The sequence below is a fragment of the Topomyia yanbarensis genome, chromosome 3 (genome assembly GCF_030247195.1).
Source record: "Topomyia yanbarensis strain Yona2022 chromosome 3, ASM3024719v1, whole genome shotgun sequence".
Classification (NCBI taxonomy): Eukaryota; Metazoa; Arthropoda; class Insecta; order Diptera; family Culicidae; genus Topomyia; species Topomyia yanbarensis.
Window position 1 is genome coordinate 165830553 of NC_080672.1, and position 14178 is coordinate 165844730.

At 40.1% G+C, this 14178-nt stretch overlaps 1 protein-coding gene across 3 annotated transcripts in view; it reads right to left on the reverse strand.

The window, feature by feature from the left end:
- Positions 1 to 14178, reverse strand: part of LOC131689054 (oxysterol-binding protein 1) — a 90297-nt gene that overhangs the window by 56580 nt on the left and 19539 nt on the right. For 2 of the 3 annotated variants that reach the window (XM_058973814.1, XM_058973815.1), the window contains exon 2: positions 5455 to 5544. The exons of the other annotated variant lie outside the window; for it this stretch is intronic. In XM_058973814.1, coding sequence (XP_058829797.1) covers positions 5455 to 5544 — 90 coding nt within the window. The remainder of the gene's footprint in view (positions 1 to 5454; positions 5545 to 14178) is intronic. 3 annotated transcript variants of the gene reach the window in all.

The window sequence follows — 14178 nt, forward strand, 5'->3', positions numbered from 1 at the left end:
CAACAGCGTTAATGGGCCTGGTTCAGAAGGAATAAAAAAATGGCGACATATCCTTCGGAGGGACGAATCAAAGGTAAACCTGTTTTCCTCCGATGCACAACGAAACGTTAAACGTCCAAAGTACAAACAGTTTGATCTGCGACACACGCAAAATATGGTAAAGCACGGAGGCGAGAACAATTAGGTTTGGGGCTTGCTTTTCGTGGAATGGCGCAGGTCCGATTCTTCGCAACACCACTATAATGGCAAGATTCGAATGCAAGGCTAAAGGATGGACATCCTAAAGGATGTCATGCAGTCCTATGCCAAAGATAACGTGCTTTTACATGACAGTTTCAGCAAGATATTGACCAAAAACACACATCGAAGTAAATAAAGGAATGATTTCGGGATAATAAAGTGACTATAATTTCGGACCATGCCAATCTTCTGTCATCAATCCCGTAGAAAATTTACGGAATGTAATTAAAAAGAAGTTATTCGATCGAAATTTCACAAATAAGGATCGTTTGTGGGAAGCAGCTTAAAAGAAATGCTACCCTATACCAACGGAAACTTATCAGCGTTTGAATGACTCAATGCCAAGACAAATGGATAAAATTTGGTTGAATAAGGGAGCTTACACAGGTTACTAGTTGTTAAAAATGTTGAAGTCTTAAAATCATTGGATTTGAAAATTTTTAATGCAATGGATTACAATACACCTATTTCATTGACCAGGTACTTTTATGGATTTCATGGAGAAGAAAGAGTTACGATAAAACATAACATTTAATTTACAAATAAAAGTGTTCTTTTTCATATTTACGACTGTGCCTAACATTAAAATATTTGAATACAAAAATATTTTTAGAGAAAACTCAAAATTTCATGTATTTTTATCTCACACCTATTTTATTGACCAGCAGTGTATATGTTTAAGTTAACCAATATGAACATATTTGTTCGAAACTATCGGCTGAATTCAACTTTGTTAAATCAATTTATTCTCTTGAAATATCTCCTACTTCACTTAGTGACCCAAAACGGTATGCAACTGCGTTTAGAAAAAAACTCACCAATACGGTCATGAAGTAAAAAAATGAATTGAAACGCGAAATCTTTATTATCATGCGAAAGAACATTAAATGTTGATCATAGCAGTAAATTTATGATGACGAGTTCGAGCAATTCAAGTGGTATTTGACTAATTACTCGAGTAATGTTTCAATCGTTGCAGACTCATCCACACAGACTTTTGACTTCACATAGCCTCATAGAAAAAAGTCCAGAGGTCAAGTGGTGAGTCGCTTAGCACAAATCGAATTGCGCTCACAAACAAACAGCGTGGTAGCTTGTGCGGCAATGTGCCACGATGTGCCATGGTGTTCAGTAAAACAAAAGCAACGGTTGCTATGATTATTCAACTACACCTAGTTGATAGTTTTTGAGTTGTCAAAAGTGTGCCTCATTGTGCCACACATTGTGGCAACGAGTGAAATGATCGTGTATTAATGTGAACCGCAATCTTATATCGTGTTATCGTAGGTGATACAGTGTGTATGGCACAGTGTTCTAAGCGACTCACCCCTTGCTAGAGGTGTGATATTGCACGATCTAGGCGGCCAATTGATAGGTACACGGCGAGAAATTAAACGTTCGCCGAATTTCTCGTGCAACAATTCCATTGTTACATTACTGTGGTGGCACGTGTGCCGTCCTGTTGGAATCAAATGTTGTCAAGACTACGGGCTTCAAGTTCTTGCACGAGCTGCGTTTTGTATGCGTTTTAGCCAAGATCCTCCCGTAAAATACACCAAGCAGTTGTAAACGACAAGCCGAGCTGTCGAGAGCGGTGTCGCACAGTGGCTCAAAACAGCGTTTTGAGGTACTTAATTCATTGGAGTCAAAACTGTTCATATTAGCAGGTGTCACATACTCTACAATGGTTGTGTGTGTTAAAAGCGCCATCTTATGCCAACATTATTTTTGAAAAAAGTTGATCACAGTTGGCTACAGAAAATTTAACTTTTGAACCGATATAGCGCTTGACAGTCTTCGACAAAGTTGTAGAGGAGAGTATATTTATAAATTTTGCAGAAGAAATGTTGTCTCTGTCACTCACAGTTATTGAGTTATGATGTTTTCTATAATGAACTCCTTCAATTCTTATTTTTGCTTATAATAATATTTTTTTTTTATGATTTTTCGCGTTAACAATATTCGAAGGTATTTTTTATCAATGTAAAACACACAACTTTTTCGAAGAGACTAAATAGCTGTGAATGCTGTGTAAAGACTTATGCCTGATTTTGATTTCGTTTCAGCCTGTTTTCGAACCCGAGTAACTTTACTATCTGCAAACATTGTAATTATACTATCAATTATTCTAATAGGAGTGGGTGTCACCTACAAAACGAAGTTACAACTATTTATCCATAATCACCCGTTCAGAAGTTATACCCTGTTAAAGGCTTTGTCTGACCGTTTTGAAACCGCGCGTATGGCTCACTGAACGAGTAGGCGCTGGTGTTTAGCACCGATGTTGAATGATTTCCTAATGGGTGATGTACAATTTTATCTCGGCTCGGTTAATCGGATGAGTTTTAGTTTCAGGATATGGACGAAGAAGTAAAAGATACACATTTTACGCGCTAGTACACAGAGTGCGCGCAACTCAGAAAAACAAGCGAAAGCGTCTTTGAATACCAGCGCCTACTCGTTCAGTGAGCCATACGTGCGGCTTCAAAACGGCCAGATATAAAGCTTTCAACAAGTTATAACTTCTGAACGGGTGATTATGGACCAACGGTTTTAACTTCGTTTTGTAGGTGACACCCAGTCCTATTAGAATAATTGAAAGTACCGGTACAATTTTTGCCGATAGTAAAGTTACACGGTTTCGAAAACAGACTAAAATAAAATCAAAATCAGCCACAAGTTTTTACACAGCATTCACAGCTATTTAGTCTCTTCGAAAAAGTTTTGTGTTTTGTAATGATAAAAAATGCTTTCAAACATTGTTAACGCGAAAAATCATAAACAAAAAAGTTACAAGCAAAAATAAGAATAGAAGGAGTTTATGATAGAAGACATTTCATAACACAATTACTGTGAGTGACAGAGACATCGTGTCTTCTGCGAAATTTATAAATATACTCTCCTCTACAAATTTGTCGAAGACTGCCAAGCGCTATCTCTTTCGGTTCAAAAGTTGAATTTTCTATACCTACTATGATATACTTTTTTCAAAAATATTGTTGTCAAAAGATGGCGCTTTTTACCCACACAAACATTATAGAATATGTAAAATGGCTAATATGAACAGTTTTGACTCCAATGAAATAAGTACCTCAAAACGCTGTTTTGAGCCACTGTGCGTCGAATCGATTTTTCGCGATCATCGAGTACACTCTCGGCCACCGTCGTTATGCTTCCTTCACTGCGTGCTGGATTTGGTCGATTCAGTTGCTTATCATCCAATAACGTGAGCTATGACCAAGGGGTGAGTCGCTCAGCACAAATCGAATTGTGCTCACAAACAAACAGCGTGGTAGCTTGTGCCACAATGTGCCATGATGTGCCATAGCATTCAGTAAAACAAAAGCAATGGTTGCTATGATTATTCAACTACCCTTTGTTGACAGTTTTTGAGTTGTCAAAAGTGTGCCTCATTGTGCCACACATTGTGGTAACGAGTTAAATGGCGTGTATTACTGTGAATCGTAATCTTATATCGTGTTGTCGTAGGTGATACAGGGTGTATGGCACATTGTTCTAAGCGACTCACCCCTTGGCTATGACTCTAACTTTTCGATTGCATTGCGAATCGTTGACTCAGTTGGCCGCAGCTTTTCGTTTCGCAGTTCCCTGTATAACATAAACTAGAATTACTTACACCTAAATTTATTGCAAATTTAGGTGTAAGTAATCAAATAGTTCGAATTATTGAACTGATTGCTGATTGCAGATATTTTATTATCATCCTCTTCAAAAATCGACCCGTGACAAAGTAATGTTTGATGAAACTAGTTATTACCTGCACACCAAAAAATAATGAAATTTAAACGACATGTAAATCAATACGAATGTAAACAGACAAAGATTGAATCAAAAATTTGATTGAAAATTACGTTAAAAGCAATTGCAGCATCAAACAGCATACAATTTTACACTTTCATTCGTGTAATATTACATGTCATTCATTTTACAGCAGTATTCAAGTAAAAATACATTGAAGTGCATTGGTTTTCCGTTTAAAGAAACTGTAATTTTCAATCCACGTGTAAAATTATAATAAAATTCGTTGAAGAAAGCACGACAAGTCGTGTGTATTTGTGGTGGAGCTTAATTTTACATTTTTATTCATGCTCCAAATATGTGCATGAAAATAAACTTAAAATTACAAAATATTTTTTTCTGTGTGAGCTTCCTTCTAAAAGCTGATGTGGCGTTTTATGTGTCTTTTGGTTTTGTTTGTTTTGATAGGGAATCAAGAGTAGAATGACTCGTTTAACCAGTCAGGTGAAGAAGACCACACTCGGTATTCGATGTGGTCAAATACAGCACGCCAAGCAGGCATAAACTAGCATAGACATAAATCTGGGCAGTTGAGAAAATTAAAACAGTACTGGAGCACTGTTTCAAATGGACAATTAAAGTCTTACTTTAAATACTTTCAGTTCGAAGAATTAGTTCAAATAAAGAAAAAGAAATTCACTATTGATTTCGAGCTTTAACGTTTGTTAATTTCCTAAAACAAAACTTTGTTAACCCTCCGGAAGTCGCGCTAATGGCTTACTGAACGAGCAGCCGCATCTGCTCTAAGATGATTTCGCTAGGTTTTCAGAGCACTAGCGCGACGGAAGGTCTAATGAACGTAATGAGGAACGCATTATGTTGGTTCGGATTGCTTTAGAATAAAACATAGAAAGATTGACATGCAAATAGTTACAAAGCGATTAGGAAGCCAGATCATACATGCGGCAATTCATTAAAATGATTACATTACTACATAGAAAGACAAGTGTTAAAACAGTCGTTAAGTAGTCAGTGTTCGAAAGATTGATAGAAAAATGTTTGCTTGTGAATTGGAAGTGAACATTTGCGAATATAGATTAACTGATGTAAATCTGGGGGTTGCATAAAGTCATAGAATTAGTCAGATTCGCGTTGTGTCAAGTCTGTTGAAAGTTATTTACTCTATACACTATGAATGAGAGTGTTCTGCAACGAATCTAGCCAGAAATAATAGATTTTTTGATAGATTTTAGCATTTGCATCTACAACGATTAATAGGCAGTTCTGATATGATTTTGATTGAGCAATTTTCTGTTCTTATATTGTATATGAGGGTTGATACTTGGTGGTTTACTTCATTTGATGACAAAAATAATAATAAAAACAAAAAAAACAGATTTTGGAACATGAAACATAGCATGTTTCAAATTTTCTTGCACTTGGGGCACTACTCACTCTGCTCGGGGGCCTTTCCTGCGTCGTCTGATAGATAATTTGCCCCCGGCACTCCGGCCCCCTGTGTTCGCTCCTGCTCCGTGTTCAGCCCTGTTCAATAGCAAACCCCAGAATCAAATCAATTGTGTTTTGTTTGACATTTATGTTGGAAGAGTTTGAAATAACGAAAACAAATGGGAAATGAAGTGGAAACATGAAATGTGAAACAGTGAGTAGGATGCTGAATTAGAAAGCAAAATGAGAAGAAGAGAACATGTTTTGATGCCAGAGACACTAACACACGCACTCATACGTTGAAGGGGACTAGTTACCAAAATGGCTACCTTTTAAATTAGAACACAATGTGCATTTTTACAAGTAGCTATTGAGTTCTACAATATGACGACACGAATGAACCCATGATGAATGAAGTTCATGTTTGACAATACCTGGTGGCTTTTTTACTTCGTTAGTTGCGTGAGTTGGAGTGCAACGGCTGTTCATCTGTTGCATTCGAACTCACGTAACTCCCACGTAAGTAAACCACCGAGAATTGTCAAATGAAGTTCATTCGGTTTATTTTATAGGTATGTGGTATGCAAGGTAGATGTAAAACCTAATTGACTTCTGGTCTACTTACTTTTGCATGCCAGTGTGATTTTCTTTCGTGAGTGAAATTGAACTGTCATTTATGTCACCTCTAACCAAATTTACAAGGTGTTCGCGACGTTAGGCATACATATGTGAGACATAAGTACATGAGGCATAATAATGGACAACTGGCAAAATGTACGTTAGACATAATAGACGCTAGCCATAATTACAAAAAAAATGTAAAAATAATCGCAACGCTTTCTTTATTGTAGAGATTTCAACCTTATGTTAGTTTTTTAGGATTAGAAAAAACACCACGCTATGCTATACATGTAAAATGAAAAATACTATACGAGATATTTATCCATTACAAGTGTAGAAATTTACCAATAAAATTGTCTTCAAATATTAAAAACTAAAGCAAAATTATTAAGCTTTGGAACCAATGGAAGCTTGTAGTGTTGTGGACAGCATCAGTGTTAGGCTACGGATGTTACGTTTGGGACGATACCTTTTCTGTTTCGGTAACTCGTCACAGTATACTTTCCCTTGTATCAGACTGTTTCCGTAGCTTTATCATTGATAGCATCAAGAATATAATCATTATACTGAATTATATGAAAAATAATCAATATAGAAGCAGGAATATTCGAGTATTCATTGAATGAATAATAAAATGCATCATTCTTTCATGAGCTGTTCTTTCAGGCTTATATTTTCTTCTTGGAAAAAGGACCATATATGTATGTTAGAATAAGTTAATATGCATTATTTATACCTCAATACAAATAAAATTGATGTCGAGACAAAGTGTTTAGCTTATTTCAGTCATGTGCAATTTATCGGATGTAGGGGAGAGAGGGTAACAATGAAACACATTTTTTCTACAATTTAATTTTGATGATAATACATGTTATTTGTGTAATCAAAAGTGATACATAGTGCCACTCTGTTGTTAACTAATACATATATTTTTTCCAGCTGGTAAAATTCACGGGAAATAACATTTTTTGGATAATAAATAGTTGGTGGTAAAATGTATCAGTGTGCCCCATGGCTAGGAACTATGAAACACGATGTCGTCTATAGTGAAATATTCTACTTATAAATTTTATTCTTTTGTTTTGACGAAGAATGATCCTAACGCTTTGAATTATGACTTATATTGAGGCGAAAATCGCTTGTTTGCGAAAGAATCCATTATATCATCGCGTAACATCGAACCACCATATATGCATATTAGCTGCAATCCTGAAATAAGAGACAATTTCTACAAAATTTGGCGAAATTTACTAATTTTGCACTATATGAGTAGTATTTAGTGTGGAAAATCGGAACCCATTGACATTTTGAGACAGACCACAAAAACAAACAAAAAATCACTGTTCCCCATACGCCATCGTTTCACAGTTACCCAATGGGTCTATTCATGAAAATTGTGAAATCGCACAGAACCATGAGTAGTTACCAAAAAACTTTGTTCGCGGCAAATGTTGAGCATAAAATTTGCTATAAATAGCAATAGACTAAACATTTATTCAATGAATGGTAATTCATAAAGATGGAATAATGTTTATCATTGCAAATTTACTCTGGGTATCACAAAACAAACAAATATCCATTAAAAGAGATAGAGTTATCAAATCTCTTCCAAAATATAGCAACACGTGTAAAGAATTAGAAATTGTGAAATATGAGGGAATGAGACGATTCCGATCATGCATTGTGATTTTATTGCGAATGTTTCATAGTTCCTGCTGATCCACTGTTACCCTCTCTCCCCTACGTCGAGAAATTAACGCAATAAGCCGTGTGGTGTCCGGCGGGCTAAAATCTTTTTGCACTATTTCAGCCAAGAATAGAACCACTAAGAACCTGCCCCCGTGTTGTAATAGGCGACTAACAACATGCTAGGAGTTCCTGGGTCAAGGTATTGCTCCGTACTGAAGATTTGACCTGAACGGACCTTAAGGTTTTGCACCATTGCCTTTATCCATTATGTATTGAGTGAATCATTGAAATATAGTCTCCTTTTCTGAATCGCTATTCCCGATTGTGTACCAACGTTTTAGATTTATTCTGGCGGTTGTACAATAGCCGTAAAGGATGAAGTCTAATTCTACAGTAACAGAATATATTAATATACCGGCTCCTCCACGCCAAGGTGTACTTTCAAAGGTTTGGTTTAAAAACCGTTAAAAAAGCAAACTTTCATGTAGGAAATTTATTTTTTTTTTATTCATTTCGTTTATTTGATAGGCACAAATGCGTTAGCTTGGCGGTGCCAAATGCTTATGTTTTTACATTTTGGATATCTTAAAACTAGGAGGTTACAATGTTGAAATATTTTTTTTACAAAGGAAAAAAAAAGTTTACAGCTATCTTAAGACTAGAAATAAGATTCAATATACAAGAGAGGGCTAAAAGATTTTTTTATGAAAAAATTTAAAACAAGGGATTCACTTTGATATACAAGAGGGGGAGTAATAGTATTTTACGAAATATTTTACGGTTATCTTAAAACTAACAATATAGTTTAGTACACAAAAGGGGGAACAAATATTTATGAGAAACTTCACAGAAATCTTAAAACTAGGGATTCAATTCTATTTACAAGATGGAGGACAAGAGTTTCAATAAAGAGTAAAAATTATAGCTATATTAAAACTAGGAATACAGAATACTAATTTGATTTTTTTAACTAAAACTTACGCTTGGTCAAGATATTCAGAGGGTGACTTATTTCCGCATCAGTGTAGCAGCAGTTGTATCAAGGACAGGGGAGAGACAGGGAAAGAAGAGCAAAACTTGCAACTTTCGCTCGAACGGGGGGGGGGGGGGGAAGGGGGATCAGCGAAACAAATTTGCGCCTCAGTCTAGTAAGTCGTCGAGTACCGGATTGGCGGATGGTATTCTTCGGACCCGCGGGGAATCCTTCAAAACTCATCGGACCTCGAGTCGCTCTCGCTTCAGTTTCCTTCTAGGCAGGCGTAGTGGTAAGGGCGACGGCGGTTACATAGTGGCACTCTGGAGCTGATCGGTTCCACAAGGCAGGAGGAAACTCTAAAAACGAGAAATAAAAGAGAGGGGCTAAATTGGGATATTTATCGTTTTTATGAAAGTATAAATAAGGGACATATAGGGGAAATCACGAGTTGCCAGCATATCTCGGACTGGTACATTGGGTGGTCTACCTCGGGCCCGAAGGGATTCCTTTAACTGAGACCTGGCGTCACAATACCCGGCGCATACCCAGACAACGTGTTCGATGTCGTGATAGCCCTCGTCACAAGCGCACAGACTACTCTCCGCAAGCCCAATACGCCGCAAATGCGCATCCATGGTGTAGTGATTGGACATAAGTCGGGACATTACGCGAATAAAATCCCGACCCACATCCATCCCCCCGAACCAAGGCTTCGTTGATACCTTTGGGATAATCGAATGTAGCCATCGTCCAAGTTCCCCGTTGCTCCACGAGGTTTGCCAACTGTTGAGCGTCCTCTGACGACAAATACTAAAAAATTCGTTGAAGCAGATTGGTCTTTCGTATATGTCACCATTTAATGCGCCCGCCTTTGCTAATGAGTCGGCCTTTTCATTGCCCGGGATAGAACAATGAGAGGGGACCCAAACAAAGGTAATCTGATAAGATTTTTCAGATAACGTACACAAGGACTCCTGTATCTTCCCCAGAAAATACAAGAGTTGCTTTTTAGGCTTCACCGCACGAAGAGCCTCGATAGAGCTGAGGCTGTCCGAAACGATGAAGTAGTGATCTGTGGGCAGAGTGTCGATGATCCCAAGGGTGTACTGAATTGCAGCTAACTCTGCGACGTAAACTGAAGCGGGATCATTGAGCTTGAATGAAGCGGTGATAGTATTGTTGAAGATACCGAAGCCAGTGGACCCATCGAGATTTGATCCGTCAGTGTAAAACATTTTGTCGCAGTCGACTTCTCGGAATTTATTATAAAATATATTGGGGATCACCTGCGGGCGTATATGGTCCGGGATTCCACGAATCTCTTCCTTCATGGATGTGTCGAAGAATACAGTAGAATCAGAAGTATCTAGGAAACGGACACGGTTGGGATTGTACGAAGAAGGATTGATGCTCTGTGCCATGTAGTCGAAGTACAAGGACATAAAACGGGTTTGAGAATTAAGCTCGACGAGCCTCTCGAAGTTTTGAATTACCAACGGGTTCAGAATGTCGCATCGGATGAGCAATCGATATGAGAGTTCCCAAAATCGATTTTTTAGCGGAAGAACGCCCGCCAGCACTTCGAGACTCATCGTATGGGTCGAGTGCATGCAACCCAAGGCAATGCGCAAGCAACGATACTGGATTCTCTCCAGAAGTGTATGTTCGCAGCGGAGCGGAAACAGAAACACCCGTACTCCATCACCGACAATATCGTTGTTTGGTACAACCTGATCAGGTCTCCTGGGTGAGCACCCCACCATGTTCCAGTTATTGTTCGGAGAAAATTGATCCTTTGTTGGCATTTCTGTTTCAGATACCTAATGTGACATCCCCAGGTACCTTTAGAGTCGAACCAGACCCCGAAATATTTAAATGTGAAAACCTGGTTGATCGTTGCACCCATTAATAAAAGCTGGAGTTGCGCCGGCTCACGCTTCCTAGAAAAAACAACCAACTCAGTTTTCTCCGTGGAGAACTCAATACCCAGCTGAAGAGCCCAAGCAGACAAATTGTCCAAGGTATTTTGTAATGGTCCTTGCAAGTCGGCAGCTTTGGGCCCTGTAACAGAGACCACCCCGTCGTCTGCAAGTTGCCTTAGCGTGCATGAATTGGCAAGACAATCGTCAATGTCATTCACGTAGAAATTGTAGAGCAGGGGACTTAGACATGAGCCCTGGGGAAGACCCATGTAGCTAAATCGCGATGTTGTTAAATCGCCATGCGAAAAGTGCATGTGCTTTTCAGACAACAGGTTTAGCAAAAAGTTATTTAAAATTGGCGAAAGACCATGCTGGTGCAGCTTCTCTGACAGAATGTTGATAGAAACTGAGTCAAAAGCCCCCTTAATATCCAAGAAGACTGATGCCATCTGCTCTTTGTTAGCATAGGCCATTTGGATTTCTGTAGAAAGCAACGCAAGGCAATCGTTCGTCCCTTTGCCTTTGCGGAAGCCAAATTGTGTATCTGACAGTAAGCCATTTGCTTCAACCCAATTGTCGAGGCGAAACAAGATCATTTTCTCGAATAACTTCCGAATACAGGACAGCATTGCAATCGGCCGATACGAGTTGTGGTCGGAGGCTGGTTTTCCTGGTTTTTGGATGGCGATGACCTTCACTTGCCTCCATTCATAAGGGACAATGTTACCCTCAAGAAACTTGTTAAATAAATTCAACAAGCGCCTTTTTGCAGTGTCAGGCAGATTCTTCAGCAAGTTGAATTTAATTCTGTCTAACCCTGGGGCGTTATTGTTGCACGATAAGAGAGCAAGTGAGAACTCCACCATCGAAAACGGTGTTTCGTTCGCGGTATCGTGAGGAGACGCGGCGCGGCACGTTTTCTGTACTGGGGCAGAGTCCGGACAGATCTTCTTGGCGAAAGCGAATATCCAACGGTTTGAATATTCCACGTTCTCGTTGGTACTATTACGGTTACGCATACGTCGAGCCGTACCCCAAAGAGTGCTCATCGCTGTTTCTCTCGTTAACCCGTCGACGAACCGGCGCCAATAACTGCGTTTTTTGGCTTTCATTAGACTCTTCATTCGCCTTTCTAACGACGCGTACTGTTGATAGCTAGCGGGTAACCCGTCTTCCCGGAAGGCCTTATATGCAGTGGACTTTTCCGCGTACAGCTCTGAGCACTCTTTATCCCACCATAGGGTGGGAGACCGTCCATGGGTATTCGCGCTGGGTACTGGTTTAGTCTGAGCTTGATTCGCACTGTCGAGAATCAAGCCAGCCAAAAACCTGTACTCTTCCTCCGGAGGAAGTTCTTGAGTGGATTCGATTTTAACGGATATCGCGGTCGCGTAACTCTTCCAATCAATGTTCCGTGTGAGGTCATATGAGACATTGATTGTTTCCGATGGTCTTGAACCGTTAGCAATTGAAATCACGATAGGCAAATGATCGCTACCGTGGGGATCAGGGATCACCTTCCACATGCAATCTAACTGTAGCGATGTCGAGCAAAGCGACAAATCCAACACGCTTGCGCGTGCTGGTGGTGTAGGAATCCGCGTCATTTCTCCCGTGTTTAAGATGGTCATGTTGAAATTGTCGCAAAGATCTTGGATTAATGTTGATCTATTATCATCATGAAGACAGCCCCATACCGTACCGTGCGAGTTGAAGTCTCCCAGAACTAGCCGCGGTGCCGGTAAGGATTCCGTGATATTACAAAGCGTTCGGTGCCCTACCGAGGCTCTAGGAGGAATGTAGATGGAAGCAATACAAATGTCTTTACCTTTGATTAAAACTTGACAAGCGACAATTTCAATGCCTGGTGTCGAAGGGAGGTTAATTCGGTTGAAAGAATAGCACTTTTTGATCCCCAAAAGTACTCCTCCATAGGGGTTTTCTCGATCCAGACGAATTATATTAAAGTCGTGGAAGTTGAGATTTATATCGGAAGTTAACCAAGTTTCACATAATGCGAAAGCATCACATTTTAAACTATTTAGTAAAAATTTAAAGGAATCGATTTTCGGGAGGATACTTCTGCTGTTCCACTGTAAAACAGTGATCGAATCGGTGACCTCGTTCGATGACTTAGCCATCGAAGGATACGATCGCTGCAAGGAGGGGCCATTTAGTAGTCAACTGCTTCAAAAATGTTTGCACTATAGGGAGAAAACGTATCAGAAGGCTTTTAAGAGGATCAGTAACATTGAAAGCTGTGAAAATTAAGTCCACTATGTCAGAAAATTTCATTAGTCCGCTACTGGACTGAGTATCTGTTTGAAAAAAGGGGACACTTGGGGTTTTGGATGTCCCTGGAAGTGGTGGGTACTCCTTGTTAGAATTAATATTTCCAAGTCCTGGAGCAAATTGCTTCGGCTTTTGAGCATCACTTCCGTTGGATTTATTGGTTGTAGATGGCGCACTCTGAGTGGACGACACCTTGGCACCCTTACGAGGCAATGTAGGGGAGGCTGGATTTCTCCTCTTCCTGGATTCCCCTGGGTTAACCAAAGATGTTCCCTCTCGTGGGTCGTCAGATTCTTGCTCAACGTTAGCCAAACCAGCATAGGGATTTTCGGACAGGACAGATGGCGAAGCATTCTTTAGCATTTCTGCATAAGAACGCCTTGAGCGTTCCTTAAGGGAGCGCTTAATTTTATCCCCGCGCTGCTTGTACGCAGGGCATGATTTAAGAGCATGTGAAGGGCCCCCGCAGCAAAAACACTTTTCAGTTTCTTTGTCGCAAGAGTCATCCTCATGCTCTCCTTCGCATTTGCCGCATCGTTTCTTATTTCCACAATATGTGGCTGTGTGGCCCAACTGCTTGCAATTGCTGCAGCTCATGACCCGCGGTACAAACAGGCGAACTGGTAGGCGAACCCTGTCAAGGAGGATGTAGTTGGGAAGAGAGGACCCGGCGAATGTCACCCGAAGCGAGCCTGATAGAGAGTAGGTAGTCTTACCTCCCTCGGTGTTTGCGGTATACAATTGTTTGCATTCTAAGATCTTAATCTGTTCAAGAGAGGGGTCCTTAAAGCAGCCAACCCCGTGCTCCAACAGTTCTTCGCATTTCAGGCCCGGTTCGGACACTACCCCATCGATTTCACAGGCCACACAAGGCACGTACGCTTTAAATTCCCGCGTAAAGCGCTCACAGCAAGCAATCGCGTTTGCCTGGCCGAGATCACTCACTAGAACACGTATCTTGTTTGCCCGAACACGTGTTATCTGAGTTACGGCCGGGTAATTAGCAGTCAGATCTCGAGAAAGTTTTAATATATTAACCGGTTTCTCTCCGGTCCGAAAATATACCACCCATGGCCCAGAGGAACCTTCTGGGTACTGCTTTATACGGGGAGCAATGCGAGTATTAGGGGGATCAGGGACTTCCATGATTACATCAGATGGTATTTCGCCCTCGGCCATTTTAGCACGAGGGCAGAGCGTTATATAAACGGAAATGTGTCTTATTATTTG